The 26,128-nt window shown below is 40.2% G+C and overlaps 1 protein-coding gene across 1 annotated transcript in view; it reads right to left on the bottom strand.

The window, feature by feature from the left end:
• The window catches only part of asic4a (acid-sensing (proton-gated) ion channel family member 4a), a 92,032-nt gene that overhangs the window by 13,635 nt on the left and 52,269 nt on the right, over window positions 1-26,128 (bottom strand). Inside the window, exons 2-4 of the mRNA XM_073473863.1 lie at window positions 5,407-5,551; window positions 4,897-5,024; window positions 4,614-4,767 (exon numbers count right to left, since the gene is read on the bottom strand). Of these exons, the coding sequence (XP_073329964.1) occupies window positions 4,614-4,767; window positions 4,897-5,024; window positions 5,407-5,551 (427 nt within the window). The remainder of the gene's footprint in view (window positions 1-4,613; window positions 4,768-4,896; window positions 5,025-5,406; window positions 5,552-26,128) is intronic.

A 26,128-nucleotide genomic window follows, 5' to 3' on the forward strand; every position in this document is an offset into this window, starting at 1 on the left:
ACCCGTGTGACTTTCAGTGTTTTCTAGTGTCTCCCCGTGGTATGTTTTCTTTGCTTTTGATCTGTACTTTGTCGAGCCTTTTGTGTTGCTACTTTGTTTTTTGTTGTTTGCTCTTCTTGGTTTTTGTTGGATTCTTGGTTTTCGGAGAATTTCAGCTTTTTGTTAATAAAGCTTGTTTTCAGTTCCTGATCCTGCCTGCTTCCCGTGTGTTTCTGCATTTGGGTCCTAACCTTTTCACAAAGTGTAACAAATAGCATGTAAATAATTTACATTGTATTGATCAGAAGATGTCTTCTGTTAATCAGTTCATCTGGTCGCCTTTTTACTATTCAAGTGTTCTTTTTGTACAGTTATGGTTACAGACTCTTCACCTCCCTGTACTTGTATTTCGAGTGTAGTTCATTGGCCCACAAGACAAAACGCACAATAAACAAAGTTAAAGATAATTTTGACTAATGACATTACCTCTGCCAAGGAGGTTATGTTTTCGCCTGGGTCCGTTTGTTGGTTTGTCTGCAGGATTACATGAAGACCACTGAACGGATTTCCATGAAACTTTGATGGAGGATGGGTCTCAGCCCAGAATAGACCCCATTAACTTTCAGTGAGGATCCAGATAAAGGGATAGATCCAGGGATATGTTCTCACTTACTGTAACATTGTGAGATAGAGTGTTGTTGCATTTTCATTAATTTTTCAGGGAATAATGCATGGATGGATCCTGATGAGAAAAATCAGGTATCCGAGTGAGTACAATTTGATGCAGATACAAATACAAATCTGGATCTAGCAGATTTGAATATGTTTAATTTGATACTAGATTAGGCTTGATTGAATTGGGACTTGGCTGAGGTATGCTCTCTACCGAGTGCCATTCAAATTTTTCTTCTCTAGAATTCGCAATAGAAAAAAATTAGCAATTCTTTTGGCTTTGATAATTATGTAGTGAAAATCTGATATTGTGGCAGCCCAACATAGAGAATATATAATTTCAGTGTAGTTCATCTATAGACATTAATTGGAGCCATTACAAGGCTGCAACTGATGTTTATTAACCTTTAAGATTGTTGAATAAATGTTTAACTATTACTTTAACTATTTACTATTAAATCTTCCATGTATTAACGATGGTTAGTATTTATTATATATAATATACATATATATATATATATATATATATTAGACCTACATATATACAGAATATATTTCCATTGCAGGGATAAGTAAAGTGCAAGCATTCAGATTGAGATGTTTTGATGCAGTAACCAGTATGATATAGGAGTTTGCTAGTTTTCTCCCAAATCATGACTCATATTGTAACACAATCACGATCTTGTAGTGAGGTAGGCACTTTCACCCTGCAGAGCACACAACTGATTAGAAACGTGTCCGCCTCACAGCCTGTCCAGATCAAATTATTAGCTGGATTTCTCCCTCCCGATCAGACCACCACTTCGGTCTGGCAATCACAGCTCGCAAATGGAAGTTTTGAAATGTGTAACCTGAGAATGTGAGGTTTTTTTTTTTAATTTGAAGAAAATTCCCTTTGTCATATAATGTATCAGATCCGTTAAACGAGGTTAAATCAGTATTAAGACTCGTTTCCACCTCAAATCAAATGTCTCCCACTGAGTTGTTTATTCACATCGATTGGCTTCCTCATATTTTTCAGTCAGGCTAAATAACGCCGCAAATGTCAGCTGCTCTGTGTAGATATGTAAATGAAAATGCCTCCTGCATACATTCTGAGTCTCCTGCATTTAACTTTAGATGCGACCACCTCAAACATGCCCACTTATCAGACACAGTTTGCATTCGGTGACTCATCTCTTTGACTTCACCCCCGCCACGATGACGCAGAGACTGAGTATGTCCAAACATCTTACTTTGTGTTGGTCGGACTCACCTCTAAAACATATCCCCGAGCTGAATAGGGAAACTGCGTAAATGTTGAGTGTCCAAATGGAAGCAATATCTATCTGACGCACACAGCTTTGTGTTGTGTCTTCTATCTGCTTGATTCTGCTTTCACCAGATCTCAACTATAGGTTTATCTCTGATTTGTCATTGCTTTATCAAGGTAGTGTTTCTTAAGCTACCAAATAACCTTTAAAATTTTGCATTGAGACATTTTCTCTGTTTATTTCAGTGTGAATTCAAGTGAGATTCAGATACACTGCCCCATTCGTGCAATTTGATTCTTTTGCGCCAATTCTGTGTGCTTTTAATGTTTGTTTTTAGCGTTTTTTATTCTTTTTTCCTCAGTTTGCTTTTGCTGATTGCTTTTATTGTTGCTATACTAACTTTCTCGTGCTTCTGCCTGTGTAATCTGTAAAGCACTTTACATGTAGGTTGCCTTTGGGTATGAAATGAGCTGGAGAAAAAAATTTGCCTTGCCTTGTCTAATATTTTCTGGTTATTAATACAAAAAAGGCACACTACACTACACTAAGAAAACGGCTAACACTTTTACACTGCTGCAAATGTCATGGTAAGTAAGTGGTAATTACTAAGTCACATCATAGTTTTATAGATAACTGCCCCAAAATTATTTTATGATAATATTCTGCTATTTTCCAACATGCAGATAATAAATAGCTGCTTATTTCTTGAATCTTGAATACCTAATACCTAACTAGTTTCTGTCTGATTTCCCCTCAGCAGGCCACTAAAATTAAAGCGAGATGTTAACATTATAATAACATTTAGGAAAGCTTTTTTCAAAGTTCATGAGATTTGGTGAGACAGAAGGACATTAAAATGTCATGATGAGCAGGTGTTAAGCAAAAAACAGTTGGAAATTTCTTGAAATGGTATTCAAGAAATTACTAGTTATTTATTAGTAATTTGGGGGTAATTTTGAGGTAATTTCGACAAAATGATTTGGTAAATGAAGTGTGACCAGAAAATGTTTTCCTCCTGTATCCTAAATTTGTCCTAAAAAAGGATCGCAAATAAGAGTGATTCTTGACACATCACATGAAAATCATGTGCTCATTTGAAGCATTCTGTCATTGTGATGCTGTCGATGTGAACCTGATCCAACATAAAAGACATGAGCTGCCTAGAAAACCATCTATCAGTGGAAACTAAACACGAAGAACCACCAGGGCCAATAATCACAATAATAATAATGATCAAAATGATTAATGATGGCCACAGAAGCTCTCCCAAACAGCTGAGATGCATGAACAAGTGGATCCAAAATTCATTGAGACTTTCATGCAGTCTGAAGAGTCACTGTCCGGAGAGCTGCCAGCACTGCTGAAGAGCTTCCCACTCCAAATATCAAGCATCAAGGTCAGGCATCGGGCAGCCCAAATTATATCTGGGCCGGAATTATTGAAGTGGGCCAAAAATAATGACTTGTTTTGCACAATGGGTCATCTACAGTGATATCATGCAAATACTGGCCTGGTTTTTCAATCAGACTTAGCCAAACAATTTTTAAAACCAGAGAGTACCCTCTGTTGCAGTATTTTATTCTTCTGTGTACCAATGTGAGCTGTGTTTTGTGTTTGTGTGTTTCTTACAGTGATGGAATGTAACTGAGTACGTTTACTTAAGTACAATTTTGTGTTTGTTGTAGTTTACATGATTTTTTCTAATTTCTGCTACTTTTCAAGTATAACATTTGGCTCCATTTGCCATTTTGGAGGCAAATGTTATGCTATTTACTGAACTACATTTATTTGATTACTTTTGTTACTAGTTACTTTGCAGATTTCATGCTGCATTGGAGACAAAGTTTTTAAATTAATTCATTTCATCAGCAATCGGATGAAAAACTCTACAATTTACTTCTCATTGGACTTTTGATAATTAAGTACATTTAATTAAATTTTTTTTTAGATACTTTAAGACTTTTACTCTGGTACCATTCGTATACAGGACTTTTAATTTGACTAAAGTAACATTTTAACACAATATCTTTCATTTTTACTCAAATATGACTTTTAGACTGTGTTGTAAAGAGTACTAAAGTCATGCTTGAGTAAAAGTAAAGATATCGTGGTGAAATATTACTTTGGTAAAAGTGAGTCACCCACATGAATAGTACTTGAGTAAACATGTTAAAGTATCTGATATTAAATGAACTCAAATATCAAAAATACAAGAAAAAGTACATTTTACCTATATTTACATTTATGTACATACTGTATACTGTGGGCATGCCTGATTATCAGATCAGATATTTGTCTGATTGTCAGAAGTAGTGTTTGTTTTTTATGCTATAGATGTTAAAATTAATAAAAAATGTGCTACTGTGGCTCTGATGCAGTGTGCAATCTGCAAAGTAACGTATAATTGCATTGATTAAATATATCTAGTGGAGTAAAAAGTACAGTATTTACAAAATGTAGTGGAGTGGAAGTATAAAGTAGCAGGTAAAAGTGTACTTCAGTAAATGTGCTTTTGAGTACTTTTTCCAACACTGGTTTCTCAGTTCCAATCACACATATACAGTATTTTGTTCTTAGTTATCAGTTTTTTTTAGTTCCTGCTAAAACAGTAACTTGACATCAGTTTGAGAGCGTGATTTACTAGTTATCTGTGAACAAATATTTTTCTATATTCTTCTTGGTAAAGGTGACATAGGGTGCTGATCTTACCGGGCATGTGCACCATCCTGCAGTTGCACACTCGCAGGACCTCGTTGGTCTCGCAGAGCAGGCGACAGGCACTGATGCTGTATGTGTCGTATCCTGGGAACTTCTCTTTGCTGGTGGAGCGGCAGTTCCCCCAGGGCTGGGGCAGGTAGGTCAGCTAAGCACACAGAGATTTATTAGACCCCAGTCCGAACCACCAGGGGCGAGCGGTTGCAGGGAGAACAGTAATCTGGTGGTGGTGTGGTGGGGGAGCGGGGATGGTGTAGCTGTGATGAAGAAGACCTACCCTCTGCTCCTGACATGAAACAAAGGTCTGGAAACCCGGAGAGACTCCGAAGCCCAGCTGGTGGATGTAGGGAGGCTCGTCCTGACTATGGATCTGAACTCGGATGCCGGCCTCCAGGGACGTCTCATCTTCAGGATGAAACAGAGCAAGAGCACGGGGCGTTGTGTAAAGGGAGAGTACAAGGGGATTTCAGACGGCTGCCTCATCTGACAGCTTGGTCTCAGTTTGAGGCTAACTACAAACCATATTTCAGTCATGTTTGAAAGACAAGCAAGTAGGGGTTAATATCATGTGACAGCTATAATCTGAGGTAGCGTGTTTTGTTCAGGAGTTTCCTTTCACAAATCACATTTTCCAGGTTGCCGGAATACAATCAAAAAATGCATTATTTACAGTACATGACCCTGAGAAATTGATGCAGGTTTTTTTTATATATATAGAGCCCAGCAGAGGTGTCTCGTGCTGTACCATAGGATGGGATTATATTGGACAAATGGTTTTGAGGCTTACTTGTCTCTCTCCAGATGGGCAGATACTCATCCTGCTGGATATCCAACATGATCTCCAGCCCGTTCCCCATTCCGCCCTGCTTGGTTTTCCTGGATGTGGTCCTGTTACCATTAAAAGTGTAGCATTTCCCATATCTGGTGTAAACCTGGAAGAGAATAGATTCCTATCATGAACATCACCATAAACATGACAGTCCACATGCAGGCTGTGACAAGAACATACTCGTGGTGCATTGAAATGAAGGCAGAGATATGAGAGAATAAATAAATAAATAAATAAACAAACAAGCTGAGTATCTGCTCGAAGGAAGTTGCTGAATATTACCCACAAACCTCTGCACGCAGTCTGCTGGCTCAGTCCCTCGTGGACTTTGATAAGCTGTATTTGAATGAATTCCCAACACACACGCCACACAAACCCTGCACAATGCAGCTCAATAGTAGTACCATCCCACTGAAATATCAAATGGCATAAAAGATTCTTTAATCTCCCCTCAAAAGAAAACAAAAGACAATAAGAGAGAGGCCGCTTTGAATGAGCTATCACGTCACCACCTATCAGAGGAGCTGTCTCTATGGGGGACACATCATCTCTTTGTTTATGCTGCTCATCTAAACTGCTGCACTGCAGAAAATATCCATTTTACAAGGCCGTTATCTCAAGTGAGTTTTAAAGGGACAATCCGTGATCTGCATGTAATAAAAAGAGTATACTATCCACCACCACAATCTAAAATGCAGGATGAGAACCTGCCATCACATGACTAAAACAACAATACGTTTTTGATCCTGTCTGATTGATTACATCACGGAATATGTTGTGAAAAACTCGACACAAAATGATTTTCAATTATTCAATTGACCGCTCGCTAACCTCTTCCCTCAAGCAGTGACAGTCCATGCATGCCATAATGGCCAACCTCTCAGGCTTTAGATTTCTCGGCATGTAGGAGAGGTGTGCATGTGGCATTTGAAGACCCTTTTACAACAGTCTTGCTTTACAAACAAGTTATCTTGGAACATCAAAAAGCCAGAGACTTCATTTCCAAACGACTAGCTTACGTTAGCCTAATCATGTATCAAGCTAACTATCGTCAGAGCTGATAAAATCTACATGCGACAGTTCTCGTTTCAGCCGACAGAAGTGAGAGTTGCTCGGTAGAAATGAAAAGCTGCACTGCTCCTGGAAATGCAAACAAAAAAAAGAGACTGCAAAAGAAAACAAAGTCACTAAATCTGGTTTAAGGAAAACAGGCTTTTAAGAAAAAAATGTTTGTGACTTCAAACAGCTGCAGAGTTATGAGTCCTGCTGCACATGCCAATCCCGTGGACAACTATCCTGAGAGTGCAGCTTTCTCCTCTAAATGACATGCATTCATAGTACATCTTTTTACACGGTGCAAAAAAAGAGTAATCTATTGGATTTGCCCAAACATCAAATGAAAGAGGACAGTGATGAAAGCATTAAGCCGAGGAAATCACATGGCAGCAGAGGGTCAACCGACAAGTCGCTGGAGAAATGACAGTGAAATAACAATCGAGCTGAGTAGACGGCAGACATATCATTAAAGAGACGCTGTGACAGTCTAAGCATTCTCCAAAACATCGACTTCTGTGTTCTGACTTTGATATCGGCTTGATCCACCTAATGAGGGCTATGATGTCTAAATAAGGGATGCTGGTGGAACAACACAAGCTCTCATTTACAGACCACAGGGTGTATTCACATCTGAGATGGCTGAACAGCAAATCAAAGCCACGGTGGTGGGGTTCAGTCAAGTAATTCCCTGGAACAGTGGGCAATTTCATGACATCCACAACAGTGATTAGAGCAAGAAATGAGTAGCATTTACAAAAGCTCGGCGTTTAGAGAGACAGCTGTGTTTTATGCAATAATAGGCCGAGAGGCTTTTGATCTGCGTGCGTATGCACGCATGTTTGTATTGAGTGCGGGTGTGTTTCTGAATGCTTTATGATTGGCAACCTTTCAAAGTGAGTCTTAGTTGAGGATTCAGAGAAATGGCTGACACAATTACAGATCTCAGGTCAGGGCTGTGATGTGGTACAAAGGGGTCTCCATGGTGAAAACATGCTCAGTAGCCACTTAACATTTTCTTGCAAATTGCAGCATCTTTTCCAGCCGGCGTGATTAGAAAATTGGGCGGCGTCGAAGTGGGGTTGGGGGCCTGGCGAGAGGGGGCTCAAGTATTCAAGTGTGACTTTTTGACTGACATGTGCTATTAGGTTGAAATGGTTTAATCTCTTTTTGGCTGGTGCGGAGCAGTTGAGGAGGTAAGCTGCACTTATCATTGATCCTCCCCCCGTTCATTGACACACTTAAGCCTCGGCAGGCAGAATTTATCTGATGGAGCAGGCAACAGAGGCAAAAGGAGGATTTCACTTTAGAAATGCTCAAAACACCCCGACCAAGTGCCTGGGTTCCGCTCGAAAACTTTGGGCTCTGGAGGATGCCCGTGTGTTCACAAATGATGTCCCCGGAGAGTACGGCAAAGTTTTCCCATCATCTCACCCAGGAAATGGTTTTTGGCAGAGCTTCCACTGGTTTTTTTTCTCTGCCTCTGAAGCCCCCACCCCCCCCCCACCCCAACCCCTCTCTTTCTGCATCTGCAACTTGATTGATGGAGCATTTTTCTCCTGTTACATCCTGCACCAAATTTAGCAAAGGTAACAGGGCTGACTTGGGCAATTCCCAAGAGGGAACTTGGCACTGCTGTTGACAAGCTGAAACAGAGCAGCAGCATGGCAGTTACAATCCAAATGAAAAGAGGTTTTGTTCTTCTCTCAGTGACTCAAGTTGTTTACAAGAGCTAATCATTGCAGCACTTAATGTAGCATTGTTCACTCTGTTCTCATTCAGAGGTCTAAAACAATATCATTGCATTGAGCAGACTTTCAGATGGCGAGGGATCAAAACATGGCGTTCTTTATTATCCTGTGGGTTAGGTCTGAACACACAGACTCTTTCACAAACTTGAAACTGTCACAACTTCTGCTAAATAACATGAGTGCTTTTATATATGTACTGTATAATATTATTTTTCTATTTGTGGGCTTCAATCACTTGCCCGGGATCTCAAAACCACGGAGGTCCTGAAGGCCTGAAGGGCTCATGTTGCAATTAGCTCGAATAATTACTAATTTGCGTATGCATCACTATGAACTGAAATTAAGAAGGCTGTTAGAGGGCTGTAATAAGGATTTTTATAAATAATGAATCAGGCTTGAATGTGTTTGGAGTTGCTTGGTCACAGGACCCTGAAACCAACGCAACTAAAATAAGTTCAACTATGGATAATTTTATTATTTATACTCTCTCAGACACTTGTTTTCGACAGTGACAGGCTGGTCGAGTCAATTCAGTTTTATTTATATAGAGCCCATTCACAACAAAAGTTCTCTCATGACACTTAATTAAAGCGGGTTAAGACCTTGCTCTTTAGTTTAAAGAGACCCACAGTTATCACATGAGCAAGCACTTGACAACAGTAGTGAGAGGTGAAAAACTGCCTGGTGAATATAATATATATAATATAAGCCAGATATTGAGTTGGTGGAGACCAAGGCAGAACAGGTGGGCAGCAACTTGACACAAAACGAATGCTAATGTCACTCCGTATCTGCTATGTTATCAATAAACAGTAACCTTTTATGGTAACAAGTTAACCTCTTGAAGGTGATACAGATGCCTTTGCTGTTTACAGCTTGTTTCTGTGGCCCCGAAGTAGCCAAAAAAATTGTTACTGCTGGTTAAAAGGTTAAGTTCACCCAAAAATGAAAATTCAGACATTATCTACTCAATCTAATGCCGATGGAAAGTCTGGTGAAGTTTTTTAGTCCACAAAAGATTTCTGGGGCTTCACAGCAAAACAGTGTTGCAGCATTCTCCTAAACAACTAAAGTAGATGGGGACTTGTTTTAAAACATAAAAAAAACAACCATCTAAACAAACAAAAAAAAAAACCGGTTGTAATCCAAGTCTCTTATCATTTTTGGGTGAATGTATCCTTTAAATGGGGAACTGCATTTATATCTTCATGTTCTGTCATGGTTTCAGTTTGTAGTTTTGCCATTTCCTGTTTTATTTTGAAGTTCTGTCCTCATGCTTCATGTTTTTCTTTTCATGTCCTCCCTTTTGTCTCACCTGTGCTCTATAAGTTAATCACCCCTTGTGTTTTTAAGTCCTTGTCTTCCCGTCCCTCTCTGTTTGTCAGTTCGTCTGTTCTGTTTGTCATGCGTCTCCTGCTCCTGCTCCTGTTCTGCTTCGCCCTTGTGTTCCTGTGTCTCCCTGTGCCATCTTCCCATTGTGTGTTTCTGGCTTTTGGTTCCTAATTCCTCGTGTTATTTCTGGTTTATTGGTTGGTGCTTTTGTACCCTGGTTTTCTGCTGTTTTGTTTTCTGCCTATTGTTGCCACATTTTTGGATTTTGGATTTATTACACTTTGACTTCGGCTTCATGTCAATAAAGCTCAGCTTTTGTTAAGTTGACTGCCTGCCTGTGTGTCTGCGTTTGGGTGCCCTTTGTTTAACCGTGACACGCTCAATCTCACAGAGGGATCCCGTGTCAAAATGTAATCAAACACCTTTATATTCCAGCTGAATGTTACACAGTACATATTCCTAAATAAATGTGTGTTTAGTCAAATTACTACAAACTAACTCCCGTATAGCCAGCCAGGAGAAGGGTAGTGTTTCAGATGTGAGATGTTAAGTGGTTGGTTTCTGACTCTGTGGGTAAAATATAATGGAGCTTCCATTTGCATTCTGCTGTGTGCACTGTACATTATGGGCACTTAATAGAACACATACATAATGCAATGACAGTGGGACAAACGCGGGGCCCTATTTTACCCTGGGGCCCTTTTCCTTGTTAATCAGGCACTTCTACTGCCACTTAAGTCTGCTCTGTATACACGACATGTATTGTATGACTGTCCGAGCTGGAAGACGGATCCCTTCTCTGTTCCATTTAACAAGGCTTCTCAAGTTTTTCCTGTTAAAGCTTTCCGAGACAAACCTGTGATTTAATACACATGGCTTGACATGAAAGTACAAAAGGGGAAGTCCTCATCTATAGCAGCAACACAAAGTACTTTGGAAAGATGCCTGACTTCACGTATTCATCAATTATAATGTAACAGTCTTAAAGGTCAATTCATTATGTGTCTTTTGCTGTTGGTTTTTCTTCTAAAGTGCCTTGTTTCATCTCTGTCTCTCCATGCTAAATGCATTAAGAGACCAACCCCTTACCATGTAATTCGTAAGCCCTGGTGGGGTAAACCCTTAAACACCCTCTTTATGACTGTGATCTGACTGTCCTGTGGCACTTTGCTATTAAAATAACCTGAAGGACTCACTTCAGTGCTTCTCCAGAGGACATCCATTTCCAGACAAGGCTGTGTGGCATCGGGCAAGAGGATTTAAATTCATTTACAGAGGGTGGTCGGATATGCCGGAGCACTGATTGGCAGTTGAAAACCATTAGGGCCGGCTCACGCAGGTTTAAGGTTGAGACAGAGCTTTTCTTGATTTAATGTGTTCATTACATCCTCCTGGCAGGAAGACTTGAATCACAACGTGACAAGAACTGAATATTTACATGGTATCGCCAAATGTTTTCTCAGGACCAGTGATGGGGGCAACAGGGCTGCCAGTCACAGCAAAAATCCCTCTCACACCCAGTTATTTACTCTATTCAGCTTCTTAAAGCTTGAAATAAATGACGATGGAATAATGGTTGATCAGACAGTCAACCATTCAGTTTGTTTCAATGATTTTCCTAATTTTAGTGAAATAATTATCTGTCTTCAAGACCCTCCTCTCTGAATATCGACCCAATCGCCAGAGAAAATGTAGGTAATGTACGTTTCTGCGAATGTTGAAACTTTACATTCATTCATGCTGCAACTTAACGTTTCTTTTGACAATGCTGTGCTTATGGTCTGGTTAGGATTAGGTACAAAAAAACACTGGCAATACTAAAACAGCTGGAGTCACACTTACAAATGTTGAAACACAGTCTTGAACTGTGGTCACCGGCTTGGCATCCTTCTCGCTTAATTACACCACCATCCCATCCCATGTTTTTCCTGATTTCTCCAGGAGACTCCCGTTTTTCTTTATCCTCTCCCGGTTTCCTCCTGGGGTCACAATTCTCCCATGTTTTTCCCCTGATTTTTGACAATGTTTCACACTTTTTTCTGTGTCAATCCCCATCGAGAGGCTGACAAACAGGGCAGTGGCAAAAAATTAATTAATGAATAGTCATAAATATTACTTTATGCCACAGATTTACGCGACTTTACGCTAGAGGGCTAATTAGTCTGTGTTGTTTTCTGAGAATTAAAAGTAAAATTTAAATTATTAAATAAAAACACACAAGACCTTGAATCTCAAATTTTTGGATGGTAGGACCCCCAGAATTCTGCTTTTTTTTTTAGGTCTCAAGGTTGGCAAGTATCTCCCCTCCATCATCCGATATGAAAGTAAGATCATAAACATGTAATGTGAACATGATATGACACGTTCTGTAGAATTGTCAGCATGATACTAAGCCTAGGACATGTACAAATATGATTTGCAAAAACAAAACAAAAAACATTGCACATGTGAGCAAATAAGATTCTACATTTTCTTTTGGCAAATATGTTGTCTTCTTGTCCAAAAAAATGAGACAAAATGAATAGTTATGATACATAACATGTAAAAGCAAAATGTAATTTCTACATAGGCCAACTGCATTTACGAACTGTGTAACAGAAAACATTTCATGCTTTCCTGACAGAAAAACGAGGAATCGAAGACTTAATGTTTGAGTGTACTCCCATCTGGACGACATGCAGTCTGGATTGTGATGCTCAAACGTCCCCGTTAAACAAGCAAACAAATAAATAAATCAGCATTGCCATGACAATGCATAAATCTTACATAATGCATCTGAGACAGTGTCATCATCTCTACCCAGCCTGCACTGGAGGACAAAGAGGACACACTGAAACAATGAAAGACCAAATAGCTGCCTCAGAAAGTACTTAGGGAGGCACCTCAGTTCAGTCAAAACAGGTCTTAGAACAAAGATAAAACAAGGATGTAATGTATTAATCTCAGGGGTCCTTCCAAACAGAGAAAATGAAAGAATGTGAGAAAAACTACATTTACAGAGTGTAAATAACCTTTAAGCGCAGGGCATGAAGTCAGGAACTACACTTGTGCTTCACTGCTTTATTTTACCCTTGCACCCTAACCTGATGCAAAACTTTCCCTCTCACACTCTAAAAACAGACAGAGATTAGTCACCACCACCTCACTTGGGCTTCCAGATAGCTCAAAAAAGAACAACTAACCCTGACCCTACAAGGCAACACTAAACAGAATGAGATCTATTGTTAAACAACCAACAAGGGAGAGGAAAAAGATGTCTCCTCAACATCTTTGTTGCTGGTATTTATTTGTACAAGTCAGTTCTGCTGTAAATTTCTCTTAAAAAAAAACACGAAGGGTTAGAAGAGGTAACACATGAAAAATTAATCATTTAAATCCTTGGGTTTCCTCACCAGATTTACCGTTTGCGTGTGTGGTGAAAAAAATCACCATCTTTTTACTTTCACGAGTCGTTTGTAAGGTTTCCACTGCGCTCTGACCAACTGGTGCGTTATCCTAGCTGCATGTGTCCGTATCAAGAAGAGAGAGTCACACTTAGGAATATATCTTTTTGTGAGTTTACTTGATCATTTGGCAGTACACAAAACTTTTTCGGCCATCTGGCCTTAGAGGCCGACCCTTTCTTCTTCATACGGATACTTTCACAGTGCAGCATGATCGCTCTGAGATTAAAAAAGCCTGCTAACCCTCTCATGGGTTGGACAAAACCTTAAAATACAAAGCAGTCAAAAACAACACTACGGGTCCTCTCAAACAACCCACTACACCCTCTCCCTGCCCACTTTCACTCTCTATTTGCTCGTCCATGTGAAGGTACCACTACAGTAAGTGCCATCCGGAACCAGTTAGCTTATAAAACCCTCCAACAGCGAGTCCACATTGATGCTGACTTACTGACCACCTGCAACGCCCTGTTGTGTTTGTCAAGGAAGATGCTCTGTACAAAAGTACATTGTGATTACCCATACAAACATAAACTGCTCAAACTAAAGCCCTGGTCGTGTGGGACTAGCATTACCTGGCGACGTCTAGTAATTTCTTATGATTGCAGAAGACGTCTGTGATCTTAATCCTAAATCTGTTGTAATGTTTGTACGAAATACAGAGGCCATGTCATAATATCATGGGATTAGAATATTAGAATCGGCATGTCAGTGGTTTGGGGTTGTATTTCTTCTGTAAACATCTGTTTTCTGTTGTCAGACAACTGAACAAGCAAGAAATTTAATCACAGCATATGTTGAACAGCTGTGCTGTGAGATCGGCTATATTGACATTTACAACTCTAAACTATGTTAATAATGCGGCTGCTGAAGAACAGATGCCTGGCTTCTGAAAGTTGATGTTACAGGGATCCTTGAGATCATATCTAGGAGATAATGTCAGTAAATATGAGACTTATCTTGTGTGAGTGCGCCACACAAAGCACCAACATGGGGAGGTCATTTCTAAATCCCATGACGTCCCCTGGTAAAACTAGTCATCACTTGTGCTGACTACGTTTTATTTGATTTCATTTTTCTTTTGTCCAACTGTCCTTCTGTCCTTTAGTGAGGAGGATTATATTGTGTGTCATTGTGTAGTCATGTCTTTGTGTGTATGTTCCCTGCATTGAATACATTGGATTTAAAAATACAAGATATTTACAGTGCTATTGTACCCAATAAACTGTTTACACAGTGCGTTTTCCTAACTTATCGAGAATTTCTAAAGTTTCGTGACTCCATCACAGGACTTTACATCCCTCAGCTGTGACGAACACTTCAGTCCTCAGAAATCGTGAACAAGGCGAACAGGAAGGCTGCAGAGATTCTACAGATTTTTGGAGCTCAAGATTAGAAAAAACGATAGCGATGTGTCAGCTCAGCACACGTCTGACAAACTGACAAGAAGTGATAAGAACTCATTGCTGAATCTTTCTTCTTCCTCTCATGCACCACGGTCAAGCTGCATAATTCATAAATTAATCCTCAATCAAATGTCAGCCAGATTACTTTCATCGTGGGTCAGCGCTTTGATATCAACATACATAAATACAGTGGGGAGTAAATACAAGTCTGGATAACATCATAACCTCCCTCTCAGATGTATTCAGGGAGAAACAGTTTGTCTAAACAGACGCGAGGCTCAGCCGTGAAGCCTAAACAGTGCAGACCAGAGTGTGAGGCACACAGGTTTTGCGCCATTAACCTCCATCTCAATGCCAGCCTCTAAACACGGCACCAGGGACGCAGCTTTGGATTGCCATTCCAGACATTACAGTTATTGTGTATCAATTCCAACCTTCATTACACAACTGAGCACCGAGATCTCAATGGCAGTTTAATACGGTCATTCAGCTGAGGTAAATACTGTGTAATCAGCGGGCTGTCATCCTGGTTGGTCTTGGCAGAATAACATGTGAGATAAAGGAGATCATTTTCTCAAAATTTTATAAGAAATGTAAATGAATGCTGGTTATAATCAGTGTTCTTTTCTGATTAATAAGAGGAAAGCTCAATGTCACACTGACTTACTGTGTTCGTGATCAACAGCCTAGTCACCAGGATGAAATGATGGCAGTTAATGGCAATCACAATAATCTACAGTACCAGCCCGTTCTCATGCCATACACGTCAAATACGCTTGAAACGCTCCTATAGCTCCTCAATAGTATAAAAGTGCAAAAAATTGGGTGGTTGGGGAGTTGTCTGTTGCCAGTTTTGGTTACTTTAACCCAAAGTAAGATCTTTTCCTAAACCTAACCAAGTAGTTTTGGCATGACATGTCTGTGGTGACCAAAACAGGTATTCTAAGCCAAAAAATAATCTTTTCTTAAGCCTCGCCAAGTGTTTTTGTGCCTAAACCTAACCGGAGCATTAGCACAGTGTTCTCTCAAGATAAAAAATGTATATTTTTAACAGGAACATACAATGTTTTTTGTGCCTAAACCTTCTCAGATCATAAGCTATTTATTTTGGCGGTTGGGTTGTGATCAAACACATTTGATAAGAACAAAGTGTTGAACGTACTTGATCATTTTAAGTAGTATGTCTGTACATTTTGCTCTCCAGTTAAATCCCATGTGTTAAAATAATAAACTGTAATATAAACTCAGGTCCTGTTTCAGTCATTAGTGTAGGAGTTCTGACTCATCTCTTCTCCGCCTTTGCTGCCCTCTTTCTGGTTTCCTCCGACGGAGCACCGCAAGTAAGTGGAGCACCAAAGTCAGAACAGTGCACTCAGCAAACCTCTCTCTTCAAATGTTAGTATTCCCATTTTTTTCCCATCCGTTTCCCCCCACCCATGCTGCTATTCCCCTGCACATCTGAGCACACTCAGCTAATGGAGCAGTGAGAGATACTCTTGAAAAAGAGGTTGAAAATGGACAGGCTCTCCAGCACAATACAGCAACTCACAAATAGAATAGTCCACTACATTCAGCACTCTCAGAGACGTGAAAGCTTCCTGTGAGTACGGTCCGCACCAACATCACGGCCATGGGCCCATAAAGCTGCTGTTTTATAAATGTGATTAGAAATACAGTCATGATGGGGATAATTCATTTGGATCACCGCAGTGAGACAGGTCCCTAATCAGTCTTTAGGTGTAATTGAGATGAATCATTTCCTGCAGCAAGAGCTCGTGGCTGGATCCAACCAAAATGGTTCTTGACCTTAAAAGTCAAACGGAGCAGCGCCTATTAATTATGCTCCATATGGAACAATGCTTGTCATTATCTATTTAACTATGTTAAAATGAATCAACCTGGATGGAGTCCCTTAATAATAGCACAAAAACAGCTGGGAAAAACATGAAAATGTATGATTCCTGGCATGTTCAAGGGGTCCTGTGGTCCTCTGACTCATTCAGGATACTGCACGTCCAACCCAAACAGCGCCTCTGGTTAAGCTATGTTTTGCCCTATGGTGGTTTAGGAACAATTTCAGGCTATTTTTTCCACTCCCGAGCTTGAGGTCATGGCTCAGAAGAGAGCAGCACAGTACAGTCATGCTGAATGTATGAGCTAATGGGGTACTCAAGATAGCACAGGAGCGTATTGCCGGCTATACATGAGCCAAGTATGCTTTACTTTTACGCTTCACCTCGTGTTGCCCACAGCTCTGATCAGGTATTCCGTACGGTGGACACCGATACAGCCGAGGAGAAATTCGCCCTGGGCACTGCACCGGAAAACAGTCCTGCCTTAGGCATTTGTCTGACTGTCGACTCTGTTTTTCTGCAGTCATTTAGATATTTCAGGTTTAATTAAGGTACCTCTGTCATTAACACAGGATTTCATTTCCTAAGCTCTCAATCTCGCACCGCTCTCTGCTTCTCTCGGAGTCTGGCACACTCTCCCAAAAACACAAACACTCCCACCCAACTGCCGCTGAAGAAACAGCGTCACACTTCCCTGGCCAAACTTTTATTTAGTATTCATCATAACCAAGACACCTGCTTGGTTGTTTTTCTTTTCCCGGGAACTCTGGGGAAATGATATCTGTTGGATTGGAGCCACATGTTAGGGTTGATGAAACTACCGGAGAGGAAAAGCAGGATCTACTATCTCTTGACGTGAATCATCAATATAAAATACGGTGTCCCTTCAGGGATATGAGAGAGATACGGATGCAAATAAATATCAGCTGTCATTTTGTGACAAGTTATTCATAACTGAGCACATGTATCAACGTATACAAATGCTTGTGATTGCAAGTATTTTATAAAATGCTGGTGGCTGGTGCAAGAGATAATAAAAATAAATGTATTTTTTCCTCCTCAGTGTCACATATCTAATGTCCTGGGACTCCTAATCACATGCAACACTTGCTTTATTCACAAGATGGTGCAATAAGTGCAGTAACCTCCCCACTTACTGACCTCCCAAACCTTCCCCCTTCTTGTGAGCGCAACAGTGAAACAATATTTGCCTCTCAACCGTGTAACATTTATGAGCATGGGGGATTCATGTTTTTCATGCTACATAAATCATCCAAGTAAACAAGTCTGATTAGTGTTCTTGCTCGGGCGAAATAGCTTGTTTTGGGGCAAAAGCAGATCTCACAGTCCATTAGACTAAGCTGGATCTAAAGCCAGAGCCCAAGGAAGTTTGGCAGACACAGAGGTTTAGACTGCACACCTAAACACACCCAGTTTAATTTGGCCTCTAATCACAGTCCTCTCAAACGGCCGAGTTAAAGAAGGAGATAATGCAGGAGTGGAACAAAGGGCCGGCAGATTGAATAGGAACTGAAAAACCTGAGACCACTGATCCTGTCCTTGACTGACTCTGATCAAAGTCATAGTCAGAAAAAAAAAAAACAGGACAAAATGAGAATATTTCTGCACAGCGTATCTGCAGGGGACTGATAGAGTTTATGATTAATTTTACTGATTTCACTCCAGGTGGTGACATTTCTGGCATTATAAACTCCCTTTCTGGTGCTTTTTCTATTCCAGACCAAAAACTCCTCAAGCCTCCCCAAACATACAGACACACACCATGCAGAGTACAAATGAGTGAGCGGCACCACCTTTTCAGTTTCAGTGAGCAAAGCACTTTACATTACCGTACCCTGTAATTATTCCATTACTTAGCATCTCACTTCTTCTTCATCCTGTTGGATCCCTCATGAGTTTGTTCACGTGTCTCTCCGTTCACCTGAGGCTCATCTATCAATTTTGTTGCAGCACCTACTGTTCGCCAATGGAGGTCGATAAAGATTATAGATGATTTGATGCTCCTTTAATACCAGGTTATTAAGAGTGAGAGCAGAGGACCAGTGTAGTCCCTGCTTGCACATCAAAGACAGGCCACATATCTGGCCTGCTATTAGCCGAGTGGCTGCATGCCACCTGCCCAGATGTTTGGCATGTGGACACCGGTTCTGCCAAATGGGGATCATGAGATTGCAGGACGCCTTCCAGGAAGCATCTGAAGCTCCCCCAAACTTCAAGGACAAAAAAGAAAGACATTTTCTGTAATATTCCATCCAATCCATATACATATACTGTATAAGCTGCTCGATGTCCATTCAGAGGTTTTCATAAAGCATTTTTCTAAAGATCAATTTCACACCTTGCTAAAAAGGTTATTGCCTTTGCTCCCGAAACCTTTAGAAGTTGATGACACAGCTGCCTCACTTTTAAATTCTAATTTTCTATGAACATAACAGGCACGTTTGATATGCTGCATCAGAGGCCACAAAGCTCAGTGTGGATTAGAAAGAGTTGTGGTTGGGCTCCGTATATCCCACAGTCGTGACAATCCCGGGCCTGTTGCCTGGGCTCTGACTGTCAGTTAAAGAACCTGCTTGTGATAGGGCCTCAAAATATTGGAAGGCTTCCTGTGGTTACAGCCCTGACTGTCAATGTGCATTTGATCTCCTCTGAGTTTACTCACACTGAAGTTGTTTGTTGTTATTTACAGCCAAAGCCTCAGAGTGAGCCCGTGCCGTTTGTACACCCAGCTAGGCTACGATAGAGGTCGAGTTGATCCTCTTCGTTATGTGTCCCATTACTGAAACACATTACTCACTGTCACAATTAGAAGACAGAGACAAAAGGGCAGCATAAATTCTACATTAGAAGGGGAAATTATTAAACCTGCGGATGTCCTTCAGTCATCACGTTGATACAGACTGCAAGCTCACCAACTCCTGGATGGATTGTTATGAAATTTTGCTCAGACGTTCATGTTCCCCAGATAATGAATCCCAATAACATATGTAAAACTCTGACATTTCTTTTTTAGTGGCAACAGTAGGTCAAAGGTTTCAAACACATCTCAACAGACAGAAACAATCATGACATTGATTAAAGGTGCAATGTGTGAGATTGTTTAGTCTGATTACCAGGACATCAAATACAGACGCTTTAGCTAGGTAGGTCAGGCTGACCGCTATCCTAAAGTGGTGTTTAACGACCTCGGAGTGAGACTCAACAATTACATATCTTTCAGAAACCCTTACTGCACCCTTAAAGGTTTAGAGAAAATAAAGACTGCATTTCTTACATCTTTGTATGGAGCTTCTGGCTCTGAAAAGTGAAGCCATTTTGGAAGTGCCTTAAACTTGCATCTCTAAAGGCCAGCAGGGGGCGCCTCCACTGGTTGGAAGTCCAAGTCCAATTGTATAGAAGTCTACGAAGAACCGACCCTACTTCTCAGTTGATTTGTTACCTCAGTAAACAGTTTCCTCGTGAGTTTATGGTCTAAATCGCTGGTTTCAAGTCTTCTTCAATACAGCATGATGTTAATTTTGTAAACTTTGGTCCCATTTAGAATAAAATAGACAATGACGTGGCTACCTTGTAATCAGGATAGGGATGTAACTATGCATGTCCTCTCCAGCTCCACCCTCCCATCCCAAAATGGTCACTTCTGGCTTCAAAAAAATAAGATGGCGACCACCATAATGCCAACCTTGAGGCTTCAAACCTCAGTCTATACAGTCTATGAATCTTTCTTTAAGCCATTTATAAATCTTTGCTCATCCAACAGTTGATATCATCATAAAATCTTCCAATTGACTTAATATTATAATCTTCCTGCTTACAGCATCCTCACACAAAAAAGCCAAGTATGTAATACTGCTGTGCTCGTCTTTACACCTTCATGCTCACAAGAAGATAAACCGTCTGATTTATTTATGTACATAATATATAAAATATACATAATATAAAATGCACATCATTATTTTAATTATAAATATGTGAGAGTTCACTTTAAAGCAACATTATGTAGAAATTGGCACTTTGTGCAATTTTGCTTCTCATTGCTGAGTGCAACACCATTGTCGTAAACACAAATCCCAGGTCTGTAACAGTTTGTCAGACATAATGTAGGTACTAACTACAAACAAACCTCATTACGTCATAACAATGTGTTGAAAACGTGTATCTTGAAGCAAACATATATGTAACGCTGTGATCCTCCCCTCTCACTGAAGTTACATAGTGCAGAAACAAGTGATGGAGGGCGGAGTGGCGGAGACAGAGACACTATTCATCCTATTACAAGACTATACCATCAAAATGATTTTCATGTTATTTTAAGGTAAAAAAGTTAGGTAATGTTGCTTTACTTATCATCATTGCTCTACAAATATATTAAGTTAGCGTGTCTTTATTAATGAAGTGAGAACATGACATCCAACAAAAAACAGGCCTAAAATTAAGTAAGAGCAACTTTGAACAATAAAATCAAAATGTTTAAAGTCAATATTGTATGTTTGTATCAGCCGGTTGTTTTAAAACCATGTGAACCAAGTGTATATAAAAGATAAACTGTTAAATGTATAATATACAAAAAGAAAAGGATTAGAAAGTGAGCCACCAGCCACAAATCTGTTTTTGCAGTGAAAACTGCAAGCTAACAGTTACATACTATTTGTTCTGATGGGTATTTTTTGTCAACATCAACAGATGAATAATTTATAATCTGTAATGCAGAAGGATGTATTGATACTACATATCTACAAGACGAAATTTTATATATATTTTTTTTTCCTCTGTGTGTCACAGGTGAAAGGAGCTTCAACATTTATAATATGAAAATATCAAGCGGCATGCATTTTTTAACACACATTTGCTCCGTGCGGATGAATCTGTGTCAAATCAATTTCAGAGGTGGTACCCTCGACTTTGACCTCCTCTCGAGCTGCTCAGATTGTGGCTGACTTCCATTAATACAACTCAGAGCAATTTCGTTGCATTTAACAGACACAAAGCCAACCTGGATGCTTCTGGTGACGAGCACTTTAGCAGCCAGCGAGATGATACGATGCAATCTATCATACCTAGAAAATGAGCGCGTTTCAAATAATTATCGAGCATCTATTTGAATTCCGACACTTTAATAGATTTTAGGGGTGCGAGCGAACATACACTTGATCTATCTTTTACCTCGATCATCGAGTATGCAGGATTATTTCCATGCTACAAGGTCATTTGCGCCCTTCAACCACACACACACACACACACACACACACTCACACTCAACACCACTACCTGAAGGGAGGAAGCAGCTGCAGTGTCTTTCTCCTTGTATTCTGCCTCTGGAGCACGTGTAGTCAGTCAGATTCCAGTCAGGCACTCAAAACGCATGACTTATTATAACAAACAACAAAGCTGTAAACCAAGAAGAAGTATTGTGACTTCTGCAACTCTTCACAAGATCTATAATTCACTTTGACAGATGTCAGAAACAGAGCATGTTTATTTTAGCCGCGCCGTGACAACAAGCTGCACAACACACCTCTGAGGACACCAGACGCCTTAACGCGCTGCTGTCTGCGATTCCTGTGCCGTGCATGACTTCATCATTAGCGAGCGATGACACCATTGAGATGACTAAATTATGATTACAAAGCCCCATGCATCAGAGGCTCCTCACTGTGACGGACGACCGGAGAGTCTTTACAGAGCTTTCTACTTGTGTCTCTACCCTTCTATCGACATTCTAAACAAGAACAGCTGACTGCACGTGAATGACAGTAAGTGCAACAGAGAAGAGCAGGCCTTACTATTCGCACTCAGACACCCCCACAGCATAATCACATCGGTTGTCATCATAGCGTGAACAGTAAGTGAAGACTCCTTTTCTAAACCGACTCTGGCAACATCTCACTGACGAAAAAGAGTCAAAGTAAAAATATTTTCCTGAAAGAAACAGAAAAAGAAGACTGCGACTGTGGCGGTGAAATGAAATGAGTATGGCCTTTGACTCGGTGGCTTAGTGTGATGAAATTCTGCTCGCTGTCTCTCAGCTCCACCAAACAGCGGCAAACAGAATGTCTCTAACTGATCGGCACGGCAGTCAATACATCAGCGTGTGCATCGGGATGAAGAAATCAATGTCGGTGCATTCCCATGCCTCCTCCATCTCTGCCAGCGAGCCCTCATACAGGGATGGAAAGCCATCAACTGAACCTACCCAAAGGGAATAGCACACACCCAGATATTGATATTTGAAGGGTTGCCTTGGTGCCAAGAAAGGCCCTTGTAAAAGCCATGGTAAAGGATTACCCAAGCAAGCATGTCCTCCTTCAGCGCAGCCGAGAACACTAGTTTCCACCCTTGGTACCGTTTTGAAGGGTCATTTTTAAACACAGCCAGGGATGAAACAAACAACAAGAGACGCTGGGAGGGACCATCCATCACTCCTACTTGGCTCTACCCTGCTGTTTGTTGAGCTGGAGATAAAGTTGGCCTTATGTTCAATTAAGCTCGATCAAAAATCGTTAAGGCCAGATCTGTAACGTTAAACAAAACAAACAAAGAGGCTCGTCTGGATGTAGGACATTTATTATTGTCAAATTGACAGACAGAAAATGATGGGTGTAATGGGGATGCAGTAGTCTGCAGCACTGTATCAATTTTACTGATAAAACGTGCACTTACATTTATTACAGCTGTGAAACTACAGTCGCATCCTTATCAGTAGTAGTAGCAGCAATAATCCTGCTGCAACAAGCCAAGTTCCATATGTGGATTAATGTCGTTTCATCTCTATCTTTGTTTATCAGCCCGATCGCCAAGGTAAAATGTTGGCAGTTACCATTCCTTAAACCACTGATACGCTCACATTCGAACGCACCATCATGTTCGCTTTACATGTTTCCGACCTGACTGTCATGTCCAGAGGTGGAGGGGATGTTGGTGGAGTGATGGCTGCCATGTGTTTCAACATTTGTAAGTGTGACACCACTGGATATTTTAAGGAGACTGTCAGACATTTCCTGCCATGTTTGCAGCAACAAAATCTGATATTTTTAAGGAGAGATCGGGACATCTCCTGCTGTGTTTGTAGCGACCAAAACAGGTAATTCAAGTCAAAACATGATCTTTTTCTGATCCTAACCAAGTTGTTCTTGTTCCTAAACGTAACACGATCCCAAGCAAAGCAATTTCACAACTAGGGCTGTCACGATATCAGATTTAACAAATTCATGACATCGATATTATTGCAATATCTATAGAGATTTGAAGAAAAGTTTCATCAATCAATTCTTTCTTTAACTTTGTTTATTTTTTGTCTCTTTTGTGCCAAATAATTTACACTCAAAATACAAGTGTAGGAAGGTGGAGAGAGTCTGTAACCTGTGTACATAAAGAACAACTACACTTAATTACTAGTGAAAAGGCAACCAGATGAACTCATAAACAAAAGATGCACAAGCCCGAAAATCTCCGCTGGATTACTCACATGATATTGATTTAATTTTTTGATATCAGTTATCATGAATATACTAGATACTATTACACATCTGGTCACAACATAATAATAGGTTGGTCTTTATAATTCTGCATGCAAATCTAGTTTACTGATCAAAATTATGCGAACCAAGTCACATAATGTCAACACGTTGTTTAAAGTTGAATTTTCTACATTCACTCTGGCTGTCTGTTGTTGTGATTGTTTTGAATTTCTGCATCCGTCTAATATTTACAAATCTTTGGTTCATTTAGATTAGACCCAGACAGAGGGCGAGACTCCGAGATGCTCTCCGAGGGTCTTGTGTCAGCCAAGAGGTTTTTGTTGAGGTTTGAGTGCTGTTGCATGCAGCTAAGCAGATAAGATTGATGTGCCACTGCTCTGCCAAACAGAGAATGTAATTAAAGTCATGCAACCATGGTCCTGTGCCATAACTGAGGCACATGTAACTGAGTCCCTCTGCTCAGGTTGTACTCTTCAATACACTGACATGGATTCTAAATTGTTTTGTTTCTAAAAGAAGACATTTATCGTTTTAGATCCACAGCCTCTCTAGGACTAGATGTCTGTTTGAGCTGAACCAAACATAACCTTTATAACCTTAAAGTACATGTGAACCCATGTATAGTCGGCTTGTTTGGAGGCATTTTTCTACCTAGACAGTCTGCTAATTTGAGGAAGTTTTGGATTTCAAAATTCTTGATACATACTTTTGCACAATACAGAATATCTACAAAACTCTGTCGACAATACCAGCAGTGGGGTTACACTGTGTTACTACGGGAGAACATTGTAACCCAGGAAATTACTGATTGGGATCTCTCGTTGTAATTATGGTGTAAAACAAAGCTCAGATTAAATCCCTGTAAAACATCACCTGCAAATATTTTTCATCCAGAGGAAATTACAAATAACACACACAAAGATGACAGGAGTGCCATCTTTCCCGAACATTTACCATAGATATTGTAGAAATAAGTAATTTTTAACACCTTGACATTAACCTTTAATCCTGCATGATTAGATTTTGGCCTATTGAGGGCAGCACAGCAACATCAAAACAACATTAAACATTCAGTTAGCCTATCATGACCTTGTAAAGTTGTCACGACTAACTTGTTAGCAAACAGATGCTTATTTAAAAATACAGCACATACAGAGCATTAGCATTTTGTTTGGCAATGAATCGTTTCTGGCCGACTGGTGGACCCAATATTCAATCTAATTTAAATGCTCACCAGCCAGTTGCTAACTTCCTCTGTCGTTCGGTCCTCATCAGTTAGCATAAAGTCGATTTATCTAAGCTCTTTGCCGAAAGCAGTGAAATTAAATCCAGACTGTTATGTTTTGTGCCATTAAAAATAACAGTGAACGTACAAATTCAGCATGGCATGGGAATGGTTGACTGCAGAACATGTGTTTATGCTAGCAGGCAGATGGAGACTTAGCAGTGTGTTCAAGTGTAGCTTTTAAGAGAAGAAGCTTCTTGGTGTGTCAGGAGACTTTGGGCCTAATGCACACAGGCAGACCCTTGAAGTGCATGAAGTCAGAACAAATACATGTAATGTAGCCTACTGATGATTTTATTATTTTAAGTTTTTTGTAGCTGAGCTAAAAAGATGGCAGTGAAAGAGGAGAAAAACAAAAAACGAGCACTGAGATTTTATGGTAAACCATTAAATATGAAACATTTCACCCAGGAGACTGCTGGTCGTGTTCAGTGTGAGTCAGTGGTGAGTTAGTAATGTAGTTAAGTTACGTCAACATAGGTTTGTTCACAACGAAATCAATCAATCAATGAATCTTTATTTGTACAGTGCCAATTCACAACAAAAGTCATCTCATGACACTTTCCAAGGCCCGACATTTGCCCCATGAGCAAGCACTTGGCGACAGTGGCGAGAAAAAGCTGCAACGAAAGTTACATAAGACAATCTTTTCCTAAACCCAACCAAACTGCGACTGTACGACAAAGGTCTGGTACGCCTGATGCTGGAACGGTTGTCACTTTGGGAGTCAATCGAGACCAATCAGCCTCTTAAGTCATTTAGGTATTAAGATGTGTTGTAACTATATTATGTACAGCATTTTGGCTTGATGGTGGTACTATGGGAAATGTCATAAACACTACAGCTTTTACGATTCAACTTCTGGATACTCACAAACATATTCTTTGCTTCAGGTTTTTGATGGTCCGAGTGGATTTTGACCTGACAGAACTCTTCGCTGATTATATGAAATCATCCTCTGGGACCATAAAATGTACTTCTGTTTAACTGCAGCAATCTGGATGGCAATGCTGTGTTTAGTCTCAAACATCCAGGGGAATAAAACTTACAAACATGCA

Source organism: Pagrus major, chromosome 9 (genome assembly GCF_040436345.1).
Source record: "Pagrus major chromosome 9, Pma_NU_1.0".
Classification (NCBI taxonomy): domain Eukaryota; kingdom Metazoa; phylum Chordata; class Actinopteri; order Spariformes; family Sparidae; genus Pagrus; species Pagrus major.